The 23,344-nt window shown below is 43.2% G+C and overlaps 1 protein-coding gene across 5 annotated transcripts in view; it reads left to right on the top strand.

The window, feature by feature from the left end:
• KAT14 (lysine acetyltransferase 14) overlaps nt 1-23,344 on the top strand; it is a gene marked incomplete at its 5' end in the record, with an annotated part of 41,665 nt that overhangs the window by 8,520 nt on the left and 9,801 nt on the right. For 3 of the 5 annotated variants that reach the window (XM_079719256.1, XM_079719254.1, XM_079719252.1), the window contains 4 exons: nt 1-79; nt 14,789-14,970; nt 16,565-16,984; nt 17,099-17,664. The exon at nt 1-79 is cut by the window's left edge and continues 43 nt beyond it. In XM_079719256.1, coding sequence (XP_079575382.1) covers nt 1-79; nt 14,789-14,970; nt 16,565-16,984; nt 17,099-17,664 — 1,247 coding nt within the window. The remainder of the gene's footprint in view (nt 80-14,788; nt 14,971-16,564; nt 16,985-17,098; nt 17,665-23,344) is intronic. The other 2 variants (XM_079719255.1, XM_079719253.1) reach the window with 1 other exon arrangement.

The raw sequence follows: 23,344 nt of genomic DNA, 5'->3' as shown, positions 1-23,344 counted from the left end.
GGCGTCAGGGCTATTTCCGGTGGAAAGAAGACATCTGCGCTTTCATTGAGAAACATTGGACTTTTTTGCTTGGGAATAGGTAATGTGATTTTTAAAAAATCTTATACTTGAATGAAGATGTAAAGAATAAAGTATATGAGACTTGAGACAGCCTAATGCAGGCCTTTAGAGAATTAGAGTAATTACTTGTGGCAGTTACTGAGAATTTTTTAATCCAGAAAATGTTGTTACTTTAAGTTAAAAATCGAAGTGGAAGTTTACGTAATTACAAGGGTAGGTTTCCATACTTCTTATCCTACTTTCGGAGGAAACTGTTAGTTTCTACTGAGCAGGAAGACAGTTGAACAGATTCTTAGAATGTTAAAAAATAGAGACTTTGATTAAATAAAGGCAGTTTAATAGTTGGGTAGGTGACTAATTTGAGGATAGAGGAATATTATGTCCTTTTAAAATCAGTGCCTTATAGGAGGTCAGAAGAAGAGAAATGATGGCAGTTATTGACTGCACTCATTTAAGTTGCTCTTGGTTAATTATTAGTATTTGTGTTTATTAACTCTGGGAGGTAGAAATTGTTGTATACTGTTTGGTATTCACAGTGCTTGGCCAGGTCTGGGCACATTAACACGCATATGGTTTATTCCTTTGATACTCTTTTCATCATGAGGCTTTGAATTTGCTGCTGAGTGCTTCTCCTCCGTGACCCCTCCTTGGTTCATCAGACTTAGGGGTGCCAGGGCACAGACATCCACACCAGATGTTTTAACTAAGGGTCCATGTGCATCTAGCAAGATTTTTATTGCTATTAGAGGTTAGCAAGTTTGCAGTTGCATTGGCGGATTGTTTGAGATTTTTTTTTTTTTTTTAATTATTTATTTATTTGGCTGTGCTGGATCTTAGTTGCGGCATGCGGGCTCTTAGTTGTGGTATGTGGGATCTAGTTCCCTGACCAGGATCGAACCCGGGCCCCCTGCATTGGGAGCGTGGAGTTTTAACCACTGGACCACCAGGGAAGTCCCTTGTTTGAAATTCTGATTGTTAGTTGCCTTCTGAAGTCCTGTGTGAGATTCATAAATCTTGCATAATTGGGTCGGTGTGGACACGGTAAAGGTCAGAGCAGGGAGTTTGTGCTTGTCCTCACTCGGAACTCCCTGCAGCCCGTTTTCTCGGGTGCTGGGAAGTCACAGCTCTGCCAAAGTTGCTGAGGAATCATGGAGGGGTGACCTTCTGCAGGTTGCTGTGAGGGAAAAATAGAATTGAAAAATAGAACTAAGAAAAGAATTGACAACATAACTGGTTCTTTTTCTTAAAGAAAGGAAATCTGTTGTCTTAGTTTAATGATTTAGCTCTATTTATGGAACTTAATACACCCCATTTATAAGGGACAAGGAAGGGAAAAAAACTGATAAAATTAGATCTTGGAAGGTTTTCATGATCTTTCAGTGCTGTTCTGCCTGGTGGATTGTCTTCTGGAGGAAGTTGGATTTAAATTGCCTGTTTTAAGGAAGTTGGCTTATTTTAGCAGCAGGTGCTCAGTTTCATTTGTTCATTTCTAGAGCATGTTCTGAGAGGCATCAGCTGAGGCTCTTTTTCTTTTCAATACTTCTACTGAAAGACATTAATTACTCACCAGCTTCTTGTAATTTAACCATTAAACTAGTGGGTTTTGGCCATATTAGTGTATCACTTGAATTATTGTTTACTTATTTAAATCAAGTCACTGAAAAAAAAGAAACTTCACACCACCATGGTAAGTGGAAAACCCATATCACTTACATAAATAGAATGAAACTGTAAAAATAAGTGCACTAAAAATAAAGCAATGCTATTGACTTGTAGCTAGATCCCACGACCTGTAAAGGCAGTCTGAAACCCCCTTTCCTTTTTTTTTAATCATATGATTCCATCTATATATTTTTTTCATCCAGGTGTATTGATATGTAATTGACATACAACACTGTATGAGTTTAAGGTGTACAGCATAATGATTTGACTTACATACATCATGAAATGATGACCACAAAGTTTAATGAACATCCATCATCTCATATAGATATAAAATTAAAGAAATAGAAAAAAGATTTTTTTTCCTGTGATAAGACCTCTTAGGATTTACTCTCAACAACTTTCCTGTATAACATTCAGCAGCGTTCATTATATTTATCATGTTGTACAGTACATCCCTAGTACTTATTTATCTTATCATTGGAAATTTATCCCCCCACCTCGGGAAAATCTAATGTCTTTTTCAATTAGTTTGTTTTTGAGGTATAATTGACCTACAACACTACATTAGTTCCTGTTACACAACATAGTGATTCAGTATTTCCATACGTTTCAAACTGATCACCACGGTACGTCTAGTTACCATACATCACCATACAAAGATACTACATAATTATTGACTATTTTTCCCCGCACTATACATTTCATACCTGTGACGTATTTATTTTGTAACTGGGAGTTTGTACCTCTTAATTTCCCTCACCTATTTCTCCCCTCTCCCCACCCTCCTCCCCTCTGGCAGCCACCTGTTTGTTCTCTGTATCTGTGACTGTTGCTGTTTTGTTATGTTTCTTCATTTGTTTTGTTTTTCAGCTTCCACATATAAGTGAAATCATACAGAATTTGTCTTTCTCTGACTTATTTCACATAATACCCTTAACATAATACCCTCTAGGTCCATACATGTTGTCATGATGGCAAGATTTCATTCTTTTTTATAGCTGAATAACATCCAATTGTGTGTGTGTGTGTGTGTGTGTGTGTGTCACATCTTTTTTTTTTGCACATCTTTATCAGAGTATTATTGCTTTACAATGTTATGTTAGTTTCAGCTCTATAACAAAGTGAATCAGCTATATGTATACATATATCCCTATATCCCCTCCCTCTTGCGTCTCCCTCCCACCCTCCCTATCCCACCCCTCTAGGTGGTCACAAAGCACTGAGCTGATCTCCCTGTGCTATGCAGCTGCTTCCCGCTAGCTATCTATTTTACATTTGAGAGTGTATATATGTCAGTGCTACTCTCTCACTTCATCCCAACTTCCCGTTCCCACTCCCCATGTCCTCAAGTCCATTCTCTATGTTTGCATCTTTATTCCTGTCCTGCCTCTAGGTTCCTCAGAACCATTTTTTTTTGATTCCATATATATGTGTTAGCATACGGTATTTGTTTCTCTCTTTCTGACTTACTTCACTCTGTATGACAGACTCTAGGTCCATCCACCTCACTACAAATAACTCAGTTTCATTTCTTTTTATGGCTGAGTAATATTCCATTGTACATATGTGCCACATCTTCTTTATCCATTTATCTGTTGATGGACATTTAGGTTGCTTCCATGTCCTGGCTACTGTAAATAGTGCTGCAGTGAACATTGTGGTACATGACTCTTTTTGAATTATGGTTTTCTCAGGGTACATGCCCAGTAGTGGGATTGCTGGGTCATATGGTAGTTCTACTTTTAGTTTTTTAAGGAACCTCCATACTGTTCTCCATAGTGGCCCTACCAATTTACATTCCCACCAACAGTGCAAGAGGGTTCCCTTTCCTCCACACCATCTCCAGCATTTATTGTTTGTAGATTTTTTGGTGATGGCCATTCTGACCGGTGTGAGGTGATACCTCATTGTAGTTTTGATTTGCATTTCTCTAATGATTAATGATATTGAGCATCCTTTCATGTGTTTGTTGGCAATCTATATATCTTCTTTGGAGAAATGTCTGTTTAGATCTTCTGCCTATTTTTGGATTGGATTGTTTGTTTTTTTTTATGATATTGAGCTGTATGAGCTGCCTGTATATTTTGGAGATTAATCCTTTGTCAGTTGCTTCATTTGCAAATATTTTCTCCCATTCTGAGGGTTGTCTTTTCCTCTTGTTTATGGTTTCCTTTGCTGTGCAAAAGCTTTTAAGTTTCATTAGGTCCCATTTGTTTGTTTTTATTTCTGTTTCTCTAGGAGATGGATCAAAAAGGATCTTGCTGTGATTTATGTCAAAGAGTGTTCTTCCTGTGTTTTCCTCTTAGAGGTTTTTTTTGGTTTTTTTTTTGTTTTTTTTTTTTTGCGGTACACAGGCCTCTCACTGTTGTGGCCTCTCCTGTTGCGGAGCACAAACTCCGGACGCGCAGGCTCAGCGTCCATGGCTCACGGGCCCAGCCACTCCGCGGCACGTGGGATCTTCCCGGACCGGGGCACAAACTCGTGTCCCCTGCATCCGCAGGTGGACTCTCAACCACTGCGCCACCAGGGAAACCCTAAGAGGTTTTTTTTTTTAAATTAACTAATTAATTTATTTTTGGCTGTGTTGGGTCTTTGTTTCTGCGTGTGGGCTTTCTCTAGTTGCAGTGAGAGGGGGCTACGCTTCGTTGCGGTGCACGGTCTTCTCATTTCAGTGGCTTCTCTTGTTGAGCATGGGCTCTAGGGTGTGGCATGTGGGCTCAGTAGTCGTGGCTCGTGGGCTCTAGAGCGCAGGCTCAGTAGTTGTGGGACACGGGCTTAGTTGCTCCGTGGTATGTGGGATCTTGCCTGACCAGGGCTCGAACCTGTGTCTCCTGCATTGGCAGGTGGATTCTTAACAATTGTGCTACCAGGGAAGTCCCCTTCTAAGAGTTTTTTACTGTCTGGCCATACATTTTGGCCTTTAATCCATTTTGAGTTTATTTTTGTGTATGGTGTTAGGAAGTGTTCTAATTTTATTCTTTTACATGTAGCTGTCCAGTTTTCCCAGCACCACTTACTGAAGAGGCTGTCCTTTCTCCATTGTATATTCTTGCCTCCTTTATCAAAGATAAGGTGACCATATGTGTGTGGGTTTATCTCTGGGCTTTCTATCCTGTTCCATTGATCTGTATTTCTGTTTTTGTGCCAGTACCATACTGTCTTGATTACTGTAGCTTTGTAGTATAGTCTGAAGTCAGGGAGGCTGATTCCTCCTGCTCCGTTTTTCTTTCTCAAGATTGCTTTGGCCATTTGGGGTCTTTTGTGTTTCTATACAGATTGTAAAATTTTTTTGTTCTAGTTCTGTGAAAAATACCATTGGTAGTTTGATAGGGATTGCATTGAATCTGTAGATTGCTTTGGGCAGTATAGTCATTTTCACAATGTTGATTCTTCCAATCCAAGAACGTGGTATATCTCTCCATTTGTTTGTATTGTCTTTTATTTCTTTTATCAGTGTCTTACAGTTTTCTGCATACAGGCCTTTCTCCTTAGGTAGGTTTATTCCTAGGTATTTTATTCTTTTTGTTGCAGTGATAAGTGGGAGTGTTTCCTTAATTTCTCTCTCAAATTTTTCATTGTTAGTGTATAGGAATGTGAGAGATTTCTGTGCATTAATTTTGTATCCTGCAACTTTACCAAATTCATTGATTAGCTCTAGTAGTTTTCTGGTAGCATCTTTAGGATTCTCTATGTATAGTATCATGTTATCTGCAAACAGTGACAGTTTTACTTCTTTTCCAATTTGTATTCCTTTTATTTCTTTTTCTTCTCTGATTGTCATGGCTAAAACTTCCAAAACTATGTTGAATAATAGTGGTGAGAATGGACATCCTTGTCTTGTTCCTGATCTCAGAGGAAATGGTTTCAGTTTTTCACCATTGAGAACGATGTTGGCTGTGGGCCTGTCATATATGGCCTTTATTATGTTGAGATAGGTTTCCTCTGTGCCCACTGTCTGGAGAGTTTTTATCATAAATGGGTGTTGAATTTTGTTGAAAGCTTTTTCTGCATCTATTGAGATGATCATATGGTTTTTCTCCTCCAGTTTGTTAATGTGGTGTATCACATTGATTGATTTGCGTATATTGAAGAATCCTTGCATTCCTGGGATAAACCCCACTTGATCATGCTGTATGATCCTTTTAATGTGCTGTTGGATTCTGTTTGCTAGAATTTTGTTGAGGAGCTTTGCATCTATGTTCATCAGTGATATTGGCCTGTAGTTTTCTTTCTTTGTGACATCCTTGTCTGGTTTTGGTATCAGGGTGATGGTGGCCTAGTAGAATGAGTTTGGGAGTGTTCCTCTCTCTGCTATATTTTGGAAGAGTTTGAGAGGGATAGGTGTTAGCTCTTCTCTAAATGTTTGATAGAATTCACCTGTGAAGCCATCTGGTCCTGGACTTTTGTTTGTTGGAAGATTTTAAATCCCAGTTTCAATTTCAGTGCTTGTGATTGGTCTGTTCATATTTTCTATTTCTTCCTGGTTCAGTCTTGGAAGGTTGTCCTTTTCTAAGAATTTGTCCATTTCTTCCAGGTTTTCTGTTTTATTGGCATAGAGTTGCTTGTGGTAGTCTCTCATGATCCTCTGTATTTCTGCAGTGTCAGTTGTTACTTCTCCTTTTTCATTCTAATTCTGTTGATTTGCGTCTTCTCCCTTTTTTTCTTGATGAGTCTGGCTAATGGTTTATCAATATTTTGTTTATTTTCTCAAAGAACCAGCTTTTAGTTTTATTGATCTTTGCTATTGTTTCCTTCATTTCTTTTTCATTTATTTCTGATCTGATCTTTATGATTTTTTTCCTTCTGCTAACTGTGGGGGTTTTTTGTTCTTTCTCTGATTGCTTTAGGAGTAAGGTGAGGTTGTTTATTTGAGAGTTTTCTTGTTTCTTCAGGTAGGATTGTATTGCTGTAAACTTCCCTCTTAGAACTGCTTTTGCTGCATCCCATAGGGTTTGGGTCATCGTGTTTTCATTGTCATTTGTTTCTAGGTATTTTTAAACTTCCTCTTTGATTTCTTCAGTGATTCTTGGTTATTTAGTAGTGTATTGTTCAGCCTCCACGTGTTTGTATTTTTTACAGTTTTTTTCCCCTATAATTGATATCTAGTCTCATAATGTTGTGGTTGGAAAAGGTACTTGATATAATTTCAATTTTCTTAAATTTACCGAAGCTTGATTCGTGACCCAAGATATGATCTATCCTGGAGAATGTTTCATGTGCACTTGAGAAGAAAGTGTATTCTGTTGTTTTGGGTGGAATGTCCTATAAATAACAATTAAAACCACCTGGTCTGATGTGTCATTTAAAGCTTGTGTTTCCTTATTTATTTTCATTTTGGATGGTCTGTCCATTCGTGAAAGTGGGGTGTTAAAGTCCCCTACTATTGTGTTACTGTCGATTTCCCTTTTTATGGCTGTTAGCATTTGCCTTATATATTGAGGTGCTCCTATGTTGGGTGCATAAATATTTACAATTGTTATATCTTCTTCTTGGATTGATCCCTTGATCATTATGTAGTGTCCTTCATTGTCTCTTGTCTTTATTTTAAAGTCTATTTTCTCTGATGTGAGTATTGCTACTCCAGCTATGTTTTGATTTCCATTTGCATGGAATATCTTTTTCTATCCCCTCATTTTCAGTCTGTACGTGTTCCTAGGTCTGAAGTGGGTCTCTTGTAGGCAGCATCTATACGGTTCTTGTTTTTGTATCCATTCAGCCAGTCTATGTCTTTTGGTGGGAGCATTTAATCCATTTACATTTAAGGTAATTATCGATATGTATGTTCCTATTACCATTTTCTTAATTGTTTTGGGTTTGTTTTTGTAGGTCTTTTCCTTCTCTTGTGTTTCCTGCCTAGAGAAGTTCCTTTAGCTTTTGTTGTAAAGCTGGTTTGGTGGTGCCGAATTCTCTTAACTTTTGCTTGTCTAAAAGGTTTTAATTTGTCTGTGGAATCTGAATGAGATCCTTGCTGGGTAGAGTAATCTTGGTTGTAGGTTTTTCCTTTTCATCACTTTAAATATGTCCTGCCACTCCCTTCTGGCTTGCAGAGTTTCTGCCGAAAGATCAGCTGTTAACCTTATGGGGATTCCCTTGTATGTTATTTGTTGCTTTTCCCTTGCTGCTTTTAATATTTTTTCTTTGTATTTAATTTTTGATTGTTTGATTAATATGTCTTTTGGCATGTTTCTCCTTGGATTTATCCTGTATGGGACTCTGTGATTCTTGGACTTGAGTGACTATTTCCTTTGCCACGTTAGGGAAGTTTTCGACTATAATCTCTTCAGATGTCTTCTCAGACTCTTTCTTTTTCTCTTCTTCTTCTGGGACCCCTATAATTCGAACGTTGGTGCATTTAATGTTTTCTTAGAGGCCTCTGAGACTGTTCTCAATTCTTTTCATTCTTTTTTCTGCTCTGCGGCAGTTATTTCCAGTATTCTCCATTCTTCTTCAGTTTTTCTGCTATTGATTCCTTCTAGAGTATTTTTAATTTCATTTATTGTGATGTTCATCATTGTTTGTTTGTTCTTTAGTTCTTCTAGATCCTTGTTAAACGTTTCTTTAATTTTCTCTATTCGATTTCTGAGACTTTGGATCATCTTTACTATCATTACTCTGAATTCTTTTTCAGGTAGACTGCCTATTTCCTCTTCATTTGTTTGATCTGGTGGGTTTTTACCTTGCTCCCTCATCTGCTGCATATTTCTCTGTTTTCTCATTTTGTTTAACTTACTGTGTTTGGGGTCTCCTTTTTGCAGGCTGCAGGTTCGTAGTTTGTCTTATTTCTGGCGTCTGCCCCCAGTGGGTGAGGTTGGTTCAATGGCTTGGGTATGCTTCCTGGTGGGGCGGGACTGGTGCCTGTGTTCTGGTTGGTGGGGCTGGATCTTGTTCCTCTTTGGGCAGGGCCGCATCCGGTGGTGTGTTTTGGGGTGTCTATGAACTTAGTATGACTTTAGGCAGCCTCTCTGCTAATAGGTGGGGTTGTGTTCCTGTCTTGATAGTTGTTTAGTATGGGGCATCCAGCACTGGAGCTGAGTCTTAGTGTTGAGACAGAGATCTCTGGGAGAGCTCTCTCCAATTAATATTACATGGGGCCAGGAGGTCTCTGGTGGTCCAGTGTCCTGGACTCGGCTCTCCCACCTCGCAGGCTCAGGCCCGGCACCCAGCCGGAGCACCAAGACCCTGCCAGCTTCACAGCACAGAAGAAAAGGAAGAAAGAAAAAAATAAAAAACAGAACCCCAAAACAAATGGTGAAAGCAAAACTAAACAGGCAAAATCACACAAAGGAATATACACACACACTCATAAAAAGAAAAAAATGGAAAAAAAAAAGACAGCCCCAAGACAAATGTTAAAAGCAAAACTAAACAGACAAGGGACTTCCCTGGTGGTACAGTGGTTAAGAATCTGCCTGCCAATACAGGGGACGTGGGTTCAATCCCTGGTCTGGGAAGATCCCACGTGCCGCAGAGCAACTAAGCCTGTGTGCCACAAGTACTGAGCCTGCGCTCTAGAGCCCGCAAGCCACAACTACTGAGCTCACGCCCAACAGCTACTGAAGCCCATGGCCCTAGAGCCTGTGCTCTGCAACAAGAGAAGCCACAATGTACTGCAATGAAGAGTAGCCCCTGCTCGCCACAACTAGAGAAAGCCTGCACACAGCAACAAAGACCCAACACAGCCAAAAAATAAAAAATAACTAAACAGACAAAATCACACAAAGAAACATACACACACACAGACACACACACACACTCACAAAGAGAGAACAAAAAAAGGAAGATAGCAACCAAACCAATAAACAAACCCACCAATGAAAACAAGCACTAAAAACTAAACTAAGATAAACATAACACCAAAAACAAATCAAATGCAGAAAGCAAACCCCAGGTCTGCAGTAGCTCCCAAAGTCCACCGCCTCAGTTTTGGGAACATTTGTTGTCTCTTCATGTATTCCACAGATGCAGGGTCTATCAAGCCGATTGAGGGGATTTACTCCACTGCTCCTGAGGCTGCATGGAGAAATTTCCCTTTCTCTTCTTTGTTCGCACAGCTCCTGGGGTTCAGCTTTGGTTTTGGTCCCACCTCTGCGTGTAAGCTGCCCTCAGGCCTCTGTTCCCTGCCCAGGCAGGAGAGTGTTAAAGTAGCAGCTGATTAGGGCTCTCTTGCTCACTCAAGCCAGGGGGAGGGAGGGGTATGGTAGTCATAATTGGAACGTGGGGCGTGCCTGTGGCAGCAGAGACCAGCATATTACAACAGCCTGAGGCATGCCGTGTGCTCTCCCAGGGAAGTTGGCCCTGGATCACAGGACCCTGGCAGTGGCGTGCTGCACAGGCTCCCAGGGAGGTGTGGGTAGTGACCTGCACTTGCACACAGGATTCTTGGTGGCAGTGGCGGCAGCAGTAGTGGTCCATGCCTGTCTCTGGGGTGCGAGATGATAGCTACGGCTCACACCCATCTCTGGAGCTCGCTTAGGCGGTGCTCTGCCGTCTGTGGGCACACAGAGCAAGAAGCCCTTCTCCTTGTGCACTCTGAAATTATGATCTCTTGCCTCTCCGGCAGGTCCAGACTTTTTCCCGGTCTCCCTCCTGGCTAGCTGTGGGGCACTGGTCCCCTTCAGGTTGTCTTCACGCAGCCAACCCCAGTCCTCTCCCTGGGGTCTGACCTCCAAAGCCCAAGCCTCAACTCCCAGCTCCCACCCGCCGTGATGGGTGAGCAGACAGGCGCCTCAGGCTGGTGAGTGCTGGTTGGCACCGATCCTCTGTGTGGGAATCTCTCTGCTGTGCTCTCCTCTGTGGCTCCGAAGCTTCCCCCCTCCACCACCCGCAGTCTCTGCCTGCGAAGGGGCTTCCTAGTATGTGGAAATTTTTCCTCCTTCACAGCTCCCTCCCAGAGGCGAAGGTCCTGTCCCTATTCTTTTGTCTCTTGTTTTTTCTTTTTTCTTTTGCCCTACCCAGGTATGTGGGGATTTTCTTGGCTTTTGGGAAGTCTGAGGTCTTCTGCCAGCATTCAGTTGGTGTTCTGTAGGAGTTGTTCCACATGTAGATTTTTTTTGATGTATTTGTGGGGAGGAAGGTGATCTCCACGTCTTACTCCTCCACCACCTTGAAGGTCTCCCCCTCACATCTTCTTTATCCTTTTATCTATTGATGGGCACTTGGGTTGCTTCCGTGTCTTGGCTATTGTAAATAATGCTGCAGTGAACATAGGGGTGCATATATCTGTTCAAATTAGTGTTTTGTTTTCTTCGGATAAGTACCCAGGAGTGGAATTGCTAGATCATATGGTAGTTCTATTTTCAATTTTCTGAGGACCCTCCATACTGTTTTGTGTTGGCTGCACCAATTTGCATTCCCACCAATAGTGCACAAGGGTTCCCTTTTCTCTACATCCTCACCAGTATTTGTTATTTGTTGTCTTTTTAATCACAGCCATTCTCACAGGTGTGAGGTGATAGCTCATTGTGATTTTGATTTGCATGTCCCTGATGATTAGTGATGCTGAGCATCTTTTCGTGTACCTGTTGGCCATCTGTATGTCTTATTTGGAAAAATGTCTTTTTAGATCTTCTGCCCATGTTTTAATCGGATTGTTCATTTTTTTGATGTTGAACTGTATGAGTTCTTTGTGAGGCCTCTTTCTTGATCAAAAAGAGAGACTATGTGTGTTAGTGAGAATTTAAAGCAACTAACTTTCTCCTTGATCTAACCAGAGGAGTGAAAGAGAATTAAAAATTACTCTGTGACTCCTTGGCACTCAGTTTCCTGCCTCAGTGCTGTCCTTCCCTTTGGGAACTCTGCTTTAAGCATCAATGATTGGAAAAGCCCCGAAACCACTCACCCGAGATGGTCTCCAGTACTCAGATGTGTCCATGTATGAAAACGCAGACTCACTGCCTCCGCAATTAAACACTTCTCATAACTGCTAAAGATTCACAGTCTGCTATCCATGGAGCATACTTTAAAATTCTTAACAATGTTAACCATTTCTCATTTGCCAATAGGATCTGAGAGAATAGTATACTGTATAATGAAGTTTTAAATTTGAATACATTTTCTTTCAGATCTTATATGTCCTTAATATTTTATTAAGGTTTAAATGTATAAAGGTTGATTAAGGGCTAACCTAAATAACTTTATGTACCTATTGTAGAAGCAAGTTAAAAAGTACACAAAAGCTTAATTACTACAGTTTAATTTTATATGTGGTCATTTAATCTGGTTTTACAGTCCTGGCCTTGAATTGTTCCCAAAGTTATAATTTTGATTAGTGAAGAATAGTTTGAATATTTTTTCTATTACCATATTTCATTGATTTTAAAATAAACAGTTTTTCCCACTTTGACATCTCTGACAGCTGGATACATCTTAGAAGTGATGGTGTGTCATAGCTTACTTGATAGCTAGTTTTCCTTCTTGTACACAAAATGGTGTGTCTCAAAGTCAGTGGATCTTATGTTTGATGAAATATGATAAAACACATTCATAGTATTTAAAATTAAAAATATTATACAGGCATATCTCAGAGATGTTGCAGGTTCAGTTCTAGACTGCTGTTGTAAAGCAAATATCACAATAACGTGAGTCACATGAATTTTTGATTTCCCACTGCGTATAAAAGTTATGTTCACATTATGCTGTAGTCTGTTAAGTATGCATAGCATTATTTTTAAAAAAACAGTGTACACACCTTAATTAAAAAATACTTGGGCTTCCCTGGTGGCTCAGTGGTTAAGAATCCACCTGCCAATGAAGGGGACACGGGTTCGAGCCCTGGTCTGGGAAGATCCCACATGCCGCGGAGCAACTAAGCCCGTGCACCACAACTACTGAGCCTGTGCTCTAGAGCTTGCAAGCCGCAACTACTGAAGCCTGCATGCCTAGAACCTGTGCTCTGCAACAAGAGAAGCCACCGCAATGAGAAGCCTGTGCACCGCAACAAATAGTAGACCCCGCTCGCCGCAACTACAGAAAGCCCACACACAACAACAAAGACCCAATGCAGCCAAAAATTATAAATAAATTAAAAAAAGACTTTATTGCTAAAAGATGCTAACCATCGTCTGAACTTCAGCAAGTTGTAGGAGTAACATCAGAAGTCACAGATCACAGATCACCATCACAAATACAATAATAATGAAAAACTTTGAAATACTACAAGATCTATAATATGACACAGAGACATGAAGTGAGCAGATGTTTTTGGAAAAATGGCACCGATAGACTTGCTTGATTCAGGGTTACCACAGACCTTCAGTTTTTAAAAAACACAGTATCTGTGAAGTGCAGTAGCATGAGCTATGCCTGTATGATGAGGGCTCTGGGAAGATGGCAGAGTAGGAAGCACCAGAAATCTGTCTGCCCACCTCAGTAGCAGTTGCATTGGCAGAATCCAGTGTAACTTTATTGGAACTCTGGAGTCAGCTGAAGGCTTGCAACTTCCAGAGGAAGCCTTGGACCATAAATTACAATCAGTGTTGGTCAGTTTTAACCGTGGCAGACAGCCATGCACATATTCCTGGAGCAGCCTGCACACAGTATGGGATCCGGGGTGGACACAAAGGACGCTGTCCTCCAAATATCATATCTGTGCTGATCACTGACCACTGCTTCTGATCACAGAGGTGCTGATAAAGGCGTGGGCGGCCTTTGTTGTTGCACCTCCTCCATTGTTGCAAGCCCCTCCCCGTCTGGCTGAGGTGACTTTAAAGGGACTTACAGGGCTGGCACCTACCTCCCCACTTTCACTTTCCTCTTTGTCCCCTTTTTGGAGCCAGACATTGAAGACTAAGACATTCAAAGGCAACCACATATACAGGGGAATTAGCCACCCTGCATGTCCAGGGGGAGGCACAGGCTTAGACATGAGCTGAGAGGACCTTGAGTTTCTGCTCCGGCTGATCTTTGGCACAGAGACAGCCTGCACCTGTCAGAAACCAGTAAACCCCAGGGAAGGGGGAGAGTCTGGTGTCCAGAGTTAACACATCATTAGATTCAAATGTCCACTGTCCAACAAAACACAAGGAATACAAGGAACAAGGAAAGTATGGCCCATTCAAAGGAAAAAAATAAACGAATGGGTTCGTTCTGGTCAGACTGCTGGGCAACAGGAGCGGGGCCTGGAAAGGTCAGAAGGAGGTGAGACCTCGTTCTTCTCTGACCCAGAATGCCGGGGTCGTTCTCCTGCCTCAGATATGTGCTCATGCCTTTATAAAGTTGTTTTGTTTGTTGTGGGGTTCTTTTGGTTTGTCTGTAGTTTTCTAGTACATCTCTGTTCCTAAGGATACTTTTTTCTCTTGCCTCTCTAGCAGTATTTTTCATCTGTTAGGCTGACTTTCCTATGAAAAACTGTTCTTTAGGATTTCTGGTCATTGATTTATGTTTTCAAGGTGGAAATAGAACAGTTTCCTTAAAAAAGCACTTTTAAAGGAACCTGAATAGTGGACATTTTACATATCATTTAAAATTTTTGTTGTATACACTGTTGTGTAGTTATTTTGAAACACTTGCTGTATTTTGGGAGGGTTTGGTCAGAGTTGGTAATTCTCCCAAGGTTCAACTCTGTGTTTGTGGGACATACCATATAGTTTTATTCCTACTCTACTATGTGAAGGCAAGTAGCAGACTGAGGGATGCATCCTTCTCCACGGGTAAAATGAACTGTTTACCAGGGCTAATGACTCTCCTGCTTTCTTTCCTGAGAGTTGTGTTTAACTCATACATAAAAGCAGCTCAGGTTAAATAAAATTAGCCTGTAGCACTCCATAATCATGGATAAGAAGTGTTTTATGAGCTTTGTTTGAATTAACTTCATTTAATCGCCACAGCAGTCTTGCACGTTCTATTATCCTAATTTTAAAGATGAAGAAACTGAGGCAGCTAGAAGGTGGTGGAGCTGGGATTTGAAGCCACGCAGAACCCCGAGCCTCTCCCTTATCCAATGTGTTCTGTTCCTTCAAAGACGGGAAGTTCCATAGCCTATCACAGACTTGGAGGCAGAGACTGCACTGTCTATGTAAGGATAGAGTTGAAAAGCCAGTAATTTTTAAATTCTTGGACTCTCCAGGAAAAAGACCTCCACCTGGTGGAGCACGGTGGCAGGCTGCCTTAGCGTGGGGAGCCCCATGTACTTCCGCTCGGGAGCTCAGGAGTTTGGAGAACCGGGATGGTGGAAGCTCGTCCACAACAGGCCCCCTACCCTGAAACCCGAGGGAGAGAAGCTGTCCATCTCCACTCTGAAAGTGAAAGGTACTGTCGTGAGCTGAGAGGTGCCCGTGTGGACAATCCGCTTTTACCAGGCACGGAGCCCTTGCCTCCCCGGAGCTGCTCCGCCCCACAGTCTTATTCTAACACAGTTTTTTATGCCGTAAATAAATATTATACAAAAAATGTTTTATAACCGCCTAATCAAGTTACCAGTTTAATAAATTTCCTTTAGTATCTGAAAGGTTCTCTATTTTCAATCTGTTTGTTTATGGTTTTAATCTTTTTAGTATGCAGAATTTTTAATACACAAATGTGAAGTAATATAGTGAAGTCATATAGTGAATCGCGTGGTACCTTTGTCTTCACTTCAGCAGTTAACACTGGCAATCTTGGGGGGTTTTTTTTTTGTTTGTTTGTTTGTTTGTTTTAAATATTTATTTATTTATTTGGCTGTGTTGGGTCTTAGTTGCGGGTCTTAGTTCCCCCTCGGCATGTGGGATCTTAGTTCCCCAACCAGGGATCAAACCCTCGTCCCCTGCATTGGAAGGTGGATTCTTAGCCACTGGACCACTTGGGACGTCCCAATCTCATTTTATCTTGGCCCCTGGGTCCTTTCTCCCAACCCTCCACACATCCCCACCCTCGGATTATTTAGAAGCAACTTCCAGGCATCAGCACTTCCTTCTTAAATATTTCATGATTTATCTCTTATCCATAAGGGCTCTCTTTTGTAGCCTAACCATAATGCCATTTTCACACTTATAAAAGATTAACAGTAGCTCCTTATATCACACATTGATCTGATTTTTTTTATCTGAAAAGTTTTTAATGACCTTTTAAATTTTTAAAAATATAATTGGGAACAAATCTCATAGTATTGAAGGTGTAAAGTCTGAAAGTTCCCCACATGCCCACCCTGCCTGCAACTTCACTCCAGCAGAGCCACTGCTGTCTCTTGTGAAGCTTTCAGAAGTCCTCTCTGCATATTGAAGCATTTTTTTTACTAAAAATAACCCCATAAACTGATTCATACTATATTACTTGTTCTCCATTTTTTTCCCCACTTACCAGTATACATTGGACATCTTCCCATAATAGTACATGTAGATCTACCCTATTTTCTTTTATTTCATTGCATTCCATTGAATGGCTATGTGATAATTTATTAAACCTTTACCCTGTTGATGGACATTTTGGTTATTTCTGTCCATTTTTGGTATTTAAACAATACTATAATTACACACATTTGCCAATTTTTTGTGATGAATTCCTGGAAATAGGTTGCCGTATCAAAGGGCATATTTATTCAGAATTTTAATCATATTGCCAAATTACCCTCCAAAAAGTTGTAATAAAATTTATGCCCTATCAAAAAAGCATGAACTGTCCATTTTCCCCCTACACTCTGAGCATTATCAAACTTTTAACAGTTACCAATTCCAGTAGGAGAAAGATGCTGCAGAAGTGTTTACATTTGCATTATAATTCCTTTTTCCTGGTTAAGAGAAATCTAAATCTTAAGGGCATTCATTTAACATTTTTCTCTTTCAAACATGGAAGTAGAGTCACAATAAGGTAGAAGAAGAAGCTAACGTTGAATAGCTATTAAAAAATTTAGATATTTATTCTTTTCCAGCAGCCTCGAAGCCAACTTTAGATCCCATCATTACTGTCGAGGGACTTAGAAAGCGGGTGAGTCGGAATCCTGTGGAATCTGCCATGGAATTGAAAGAGAAAAGGTCTCGTACTCAGGAAGCGAAGGACATCCGGAGAGCCCAGAAAGAGGCGGCTGGCTTTCTTGACCGCAGCACCTCCTCGACGCCTGTGAAGTTCATCAGCCGAGGACGCAGGCCGGATGTGATTCTGGAAAAAGGAGAAGTGATCGACTTCTCGTCCCTGAGCTCCTCCGACCGCACCCCGCTGACAAGCCCATCTCCTTCCCCGTCTCTGGATTTCTCTGCCCCTGGGACCCCTGCCTCTCACTCAGCCACGCCCAGCCTGCTCTCAGAAGCCGATCTGATTCCAGACGTGATGCCGCCACAAGCCTTGTTTCACGGTAAGACGGCCCGTCCTCGGGTCTCTTGGGTTGTGTGTGGCCCTGATGGCAGTGTGTGTGCTGTCCCTGTGGGCGGCGGGTCCGCATTCCCCTCCTGCTTTCTGCTCTGCGCAGATGACGATGAGATGGAAGGCGACGGCGTCATCGACCCCGGGATGGAGTACATCCCACCCCCTCCTGGCTCGGCCGCCTCGGGGCCAGGGGTTGGAGGCAGGAAGAAGGTCAGAGCCCCTGAGCAGATCAAGCAGGAGGTGGAGAGTGAGGAGGAGAAGCCCGACAGGATGGACATCGACAGCGAGGACACAGACTCCAACATGTCCTTGCAAACAAGGGCTCGAGAGAAGAGGAAGCCCGTGCTGGAGAAGGACCGGAAGCCCAAAGGGCCCAGGTTCACCCCCGTGAGCATCTACGAGGAGAAGCTGCTCCTCAAGCGGCTGGAAGCCTGTCCTGGGGCCGTGGCCATGACCCCGGAGGCCCGGCGCCTGAAGCGGAAGCTGATCGTCCGGCAGGCGAAGAGGGACCGGGGGCTGCCCCTCTTTGACCTGGATCAGGTTGTGAATGCCGCGCTTCTGTTAGTGGACGGGATTTATGGGGCCAAAGAAGGAGTTTCCAGGCTTCCAGCTGGACAAGCCACGTACAGGACGACCTGTCAGGACTTCAGAATCCTTGACCGGTACCAGGTAAGTGTTGGCCTCGCTCTCCAACTCCTGGGGCCGCAGCTCCAAGGAGCACGTGGGCATGTGGAAGAAAACAGCAAGGGAGGGAGGTACAAAAATGGCTGGGCTGTATTATTTTTTATTTGTCCAATATGAACATCCTTTCATACATCTGAGTTTGGATTTTTGTTTTCCTTTTGGGGATTCCAGAAGGAACCTAGATGTTCTCTTTGTATCTCTTAGTCCCTGAGGGTGGCTGTACATGGTTTGGGTCATGGCTTTGATGGACAGGTTTGTTGAGGACATACAGAATACTGGACCCTGAGCTGAGCAAGAGTGAAGGCGTGTGGACATCTGTAGTTAGGTGACACCCTGCAGAAAGAGCAGCTGGGGTCAGTGTGGGTCAGTGTGGGTCAGCGTGGCCGGAGGATGCCTGTGTGTGAGCGCTCCCGGGAACAGTTGATTCCACCCAGAAGTGCTGGAATCCGCCTTCCCTCGGCAGGAGCAAGACGGCTTCTCTCCTGGAGAGAAGCTGGAGTTTGCTACTAACCATCCTTTAACTGGTTTTGCTAATCTGGTGGCTGTAAAATGAAGCCTTGTTTTTTATTTACATTTCTTTGATGACAGGTGAAGTTAAACATTTTTCCTGTTTCCTAGTTGTTTGTGAATTGCCTGTTTGGACTCTTTGCACATTTTCCTATCTGCGCCTTTGGACACTAGAGGGGTCCGGTCTTTGTTGCCAGTGTTCTGATATTACCCAGTGATGATACCACATGTGGGGCTTTTCTTCCCTGGGGCTGGGCCTTTGCTCTGTGGGCCTTGCCATTTGAAACGCTCCTTCTTCTTTTTTTTTTTTTTTAAATAATATTTATTTATTTATTTGGCTGCATTGGGTCTTAGTTGTGGCACACGGGATCTTCTTTGCGACATGCAGGATCTTTAGTTATGGTATCCTTGATCTAGTTCCCTGACCGGGGATTGAACCCAGGCCCCCTGCATAGAGAGTGCAGAGTCTTAGCCACTGGACCACCAGGGAAGTCCCTGAAACGTTCCTTCTTGAGTTCTGGAATTTCCTAGCTTCTATTTTCTCTGGTTTGTCTCTTTAGAGCACCCCTCTTGTTTGGATATTGGACGCTCTAGACCAGAGATTTGCAAGCCTTTTCTGTAAAGGGTCAGATAGTAAGTAACTGTGGCTTTGCAGGCCAGCCCTGCTGTGCTGTGTGAGAGCAGCGTACATGATACATGATGAAGGGGTGTCGCTGTATGTCAATAACATGTATTTACAAAAGCAGGCTGGATTTGACCTGTGGGGTCTGTAGTTTGCCAAAGACCCTTGCTGTAGCTGGATCCCCTTAATTTTCTTTATTTCCCTATTTCCCAGCTTTCCTTTCCTGGGAAGTAGTAACCTGCCTGCCTACATCCTAGAAGCCTCATAGGGAGGACCAGGAGCTGACCACGCAGTTGTTAAACTTCACCTGAATTTCCCTGTTTTCAGGACAGAGCTTCCACCCTTGGCTGCCTCAGAATCTCTTTGGAGCCGCCAGAGTTTAGCCTGCCCCTGGAGGGAGGAGTCATTTCTGGATGTGAACGGCAGAGGTGTCATTGGAGCTTTAACCTCTTAACTAAAGAGACGCTCAGTCCATAGCCACCCTGCTCACCCTCAACTTCAGCAGGACCTGATGCCCCCGTTGCTGCGTTGTCCTGAGGCACCGGCTCTGGCCCGTCCTCACCACTGCCTCAGGTTTTGGCTCTGCTGGTCTTAGTCACTTGCCAGTTACTCATATGCTTTCGTTGCTGTCATCTGCTCACCTCTCCTTTGTTCTCATAGGTTTGTCTTTTTAATCCCTATACTTAATTTTTTAAAGTATGAAATGCATTGTACCCATAGAAGAATGCATAGAACATATGGATATAATTTAGAGGTTAATAAGCTATTTAACTATGAATCTAGCTCCTGGGTTAAGACACAGGGCATTAAAAACACCTTAAAGGGCTTCCCTGGTGGCGCAGTGGTTGAGAGTCCGCCTGCCGATGCAGGGGACGTGGGTTGTGCCCCGGTCTGGGAAGATCCCACATACCGTGGAGTGGCTGGGCCCGTGAGCCATGGCCGCTGAGCCTGCGTGTCCGGAGCCTGTGCTCCGCAATGGGAGAGGCCACAACAGTGAGAGGCCCGCGTACCGCAAAAAAAAAAAAAAAAACCACCTTAAAGATCCTTCTGGGCACTGCTTGCTCCCCCCAGAGGGAACCACTTTCTGACGTTCAGTGTTAATCATTCCTCTGCCTTTTTAACCTCTTTATCCCTAAACAGTGTACTTTTAGTTGTTTTGTTTGTTTGTTTGTTTTGAAAACTAAGTAGGAAGCACAGACTGAGCTGTGTAAGGAAATTGCTGCTATTAGTTGAAGGCTTCCAGGAGAAGATAAGCTTGACGGGCTTTTTGGGTCACTGATGTAGATTGAATTGTGTCCCCAAAAGTGTATATTGAAGTCCTGACCCCTGGTGCCAGTGAATGTGACCTCATGTGGAGATAGGGCCTTTGCAGGTAATTAGTTAAGCTGAGGTCACACTGGAGTAGGTTGGGCCCTTAACCCAGTGTGACTTCTGTCCTTACAAGAGGAGAGACACACAGGAAACATGCCATGTGATGACTGAGGCAGCTTTTACAGCTTTTAGAGTGATGTGTCTGCAGAGCTAAGGGGCAGCAAGCCTCGCCAGCCACACCAGAAGCCAAGAGAAGGACATGGAATAGATTGCCACCCAGAGCTTCTGAGAGACCACGGCCCTGCTGGCACCTTGATGGCTGGCTTCTGGCCTCCAGAACCATGAGAGAAGGAATACATACATTTCTGTTGTTTAAGGCCCCCTGTTTGTGCAGTGTTGATATGGCAGCCCCAGGAAACTCATCCAGTCGTGTTCTGGCTTCAGCTGCCGTGACATGACCCCTTCCTGGGGCAGTCGGTGGCTAAGGTCGTTAAGGAGTCCTGGGAGTCTGAGCATCAGCAGGCTGCACTGTGTACCAGGGAATGTGCGGAAATCTGGTCGGGGTGGTGGGGGGTGGGCCCCTGTCCTGCGTCAGGGCTGCCGTGCTTCCCTCCAGCTTGTCAGAGGTCAGGGCTGTTATCTGTGGGGTAAGAGTGTCCTCCGCTGACCCAGGGAGCCCGTGGAGGGAGCAGGGAGCCTCACATGGCGTTGTGAACCAAGCTGAGCACGGACAAGCCTCCTCCGGTTTACAAGACGGTCCAGTGGGGCAGAGGCTTAGTGGCGGTAGCCTCAGGATGTCTGCCCCTTGAGTCACACTTGTCGCTCTGTACTGGCCGCCATCGTGGTCCTGGCATCTCCCCTCGCCGGAGCCCCATCTTCCCCTCTGCTGAATTGAACCCCCTGTTTCCTGCTCCCCATCTTTACCTTTTCATAGGTTTACTCCCTCCTTTAGTGGCTTCCAGAGGAAAGCTGCCCGGGAAGTAAACTTTGAGACCTTGTGTGTCTGAAAGGCCTTGAACTTAGAGCCAGAATCCCCAGCTAGCGCTGGGTAAAGCTGAGTGCCAGCTTAAGAGCAATGCTGGAAGGAAGCCGGCAGTGGGGCAGTGCTTTCAGAGTCTTCGGGAAAGCTAGGTTGAACAGGGAATTCTAGGCCAGTGAGTCCTCTCCCGAGGACCCCCAGTGTCACTTCCTTTAGACCCTTAGGCCAGTCAGAGTCCCTGTAGAAGACTCTTCAGTCTCGGGACCCTTGTGGCCACCAAGAGAGGGGGTCTCAGCCTTCAGCTGGTGCAGGCCTCACCCCTCAGTGCCACGTGAGCTGCCCGTCCAGAGCCTGGTTAGGCCTTCTGTAGAGCTGGGCCCCAGACTCCTGTGGGGAGGGCAGCCACCCCGCGGGTGGGAGGGGGTTGGAGGTTTGGGGCCTTCCTGTTCCGCCCACAGCTTTTACCTGCTCCTTAGTTTTTCCCAGTTCCAGAGGAACCTGGTGCTGCCACCTGGGTTAATTTAGGAGGATTCTGCAGTACAGGTTGGGCCGGTTCTCACTTCACTGAAAGCCAGCTTGGGATTTTGGCTTTAAATCTGCTACTTTGTGTCCATCTGCTTCCCAGTTACTTTGGTTTCTTCTCCTGATCTTTTTGTTCTTGCCTGCTTGTCTTTTTTTTTTTTTTTTAAGTCTGTTTCTTGTAGTTGGGTTTTGGGAGGAAATAAAATTGGATGTTTGTGTTTAATCCCCCATCTTAACCTGGAATTTTACTATCACTTTAATGCAGTTACATAGGGGAGCAGCCGTAAATGCATTTGTTCAATCCATTCTCTTTCTTGTCTTCTGATCAATATATTCATAGCTATAACTGTCTCTATAATATTTTAGCCATGACTCATGACCTTTGAAATGATGTGATTTTTTATCAGTCAGTACTTTGTGTTTTGTAATTTTTCTCAGCATTTCCTCTTTAACCCAAGAGTTATTTATTTAGTGGTAAATAACTCGTAGTTTTCTTAGATACATGAGAATTTTTACAGTATCTTTTAGTAATTGATTTAATTTCTAATCAAATTATATTGCAGTCAAAGAAAATAGTCTATGTGATGTTGAATCTTTTCTATAAAGAAAATTGTATGTTCTATTTTTCTTCTTTTTATAGGTCCTAACTTAAGACATGTATTGATTTTTCTCTATTAATTTTTAATATTATCATGTGCTCTTCACCCTGCAAACAAAAAAATACCTTTGCATGCTCTCCTTTGCCTTTTTTCTTTTGTGTTGCTTGTTTAGGTACCAGTAAATCTCACTAAAGTGTTCACTCAGTCTCACTTCCCATTGCTTCTTCCGGGTTAACTTCTTGCTAGAGTACTTCGTCTAATAGTTCTTTAAAATACGGTCTTTTTGAGGTTAATTTTTAAACCAGTATGCCTCAGAAGATCTTCACTTCACTCTTGCATTTAAATGCTAACATAGTTGGATATAAAATTGTCTTTTTGTTTTTTCTTTTAACGTTTTAGCATTATTACTCCATCATCGTCTTGCTGTAATGTCGTTCCTGGAGCCACAATGTCAGGCTTACTCTTGTTTCTTTGTAGGTGGCCTCCTTTTTTATTGTCCCATGTCCTGAAGCTTTCCGAGTTTTCTCTTTGTTTTTGATCTTGACTTGTGTTCATACGTTTCAAGTGTTTTTTGCTCTCATTTATCTTGCTTGGCACCTCTTCTCTTTCAGTTACACGTGTCCGACATGCTTCTTGGTGTTTATCCTCCTTGTTCTGTGAGCACCTTGGGACTGTGGTTTTGGTCTGGTGTCTCATTAACTTGGGGAAATTCTCAGTTGTTATTGCTTCAGGTGTTTCTTCTGTTCCTTTTTCCTCCTTCTGCTATTCCCATTATGCATATATTACACCTTTTGTAGTTGTACCACAGTTTTTGGATATTCTGTTCCGTTCTGCCTTTCTTCCCTTTGCTTTTCAGTTTTGGCAGTTTCTGTTGACATGTCCTCAAGCTCAGGAAGTCTTTCCTCAGCCACGTCCGGTCTAGCAATGAGCCCATCAAAGCCATTCTTCATTTCTGCTACAGTGGTGTTTTTTTTTTCTTTCTTTTTTTTTTTTTTTTTGCGGTACGCGGGCCTCTCACTGTTGTGGCCTCTCCCGTTGCAGAGCACAGGCTCCAGACGCGCAGGCTCAGCGGCCATGGCTCACGGGCCCAGCCGCTCCGCGGCATGTGGGATCTTCCCGGACAGG

Source organism: Hyperoodon ampullatus (assembly GCF_949752795.1).
Source record: "Hyperoodon ampullatus genome assembly, chromosome: 14".
NCBI lineage: Eukaryota > Metazoa > Chordata > Mammalia > Artiodactyla > Ziphiidae > Hyperoodon > Hyperoodon ampullatus.
This window is presented reverse-complemented; position numbering and strand designations above follow the sequence as displayed.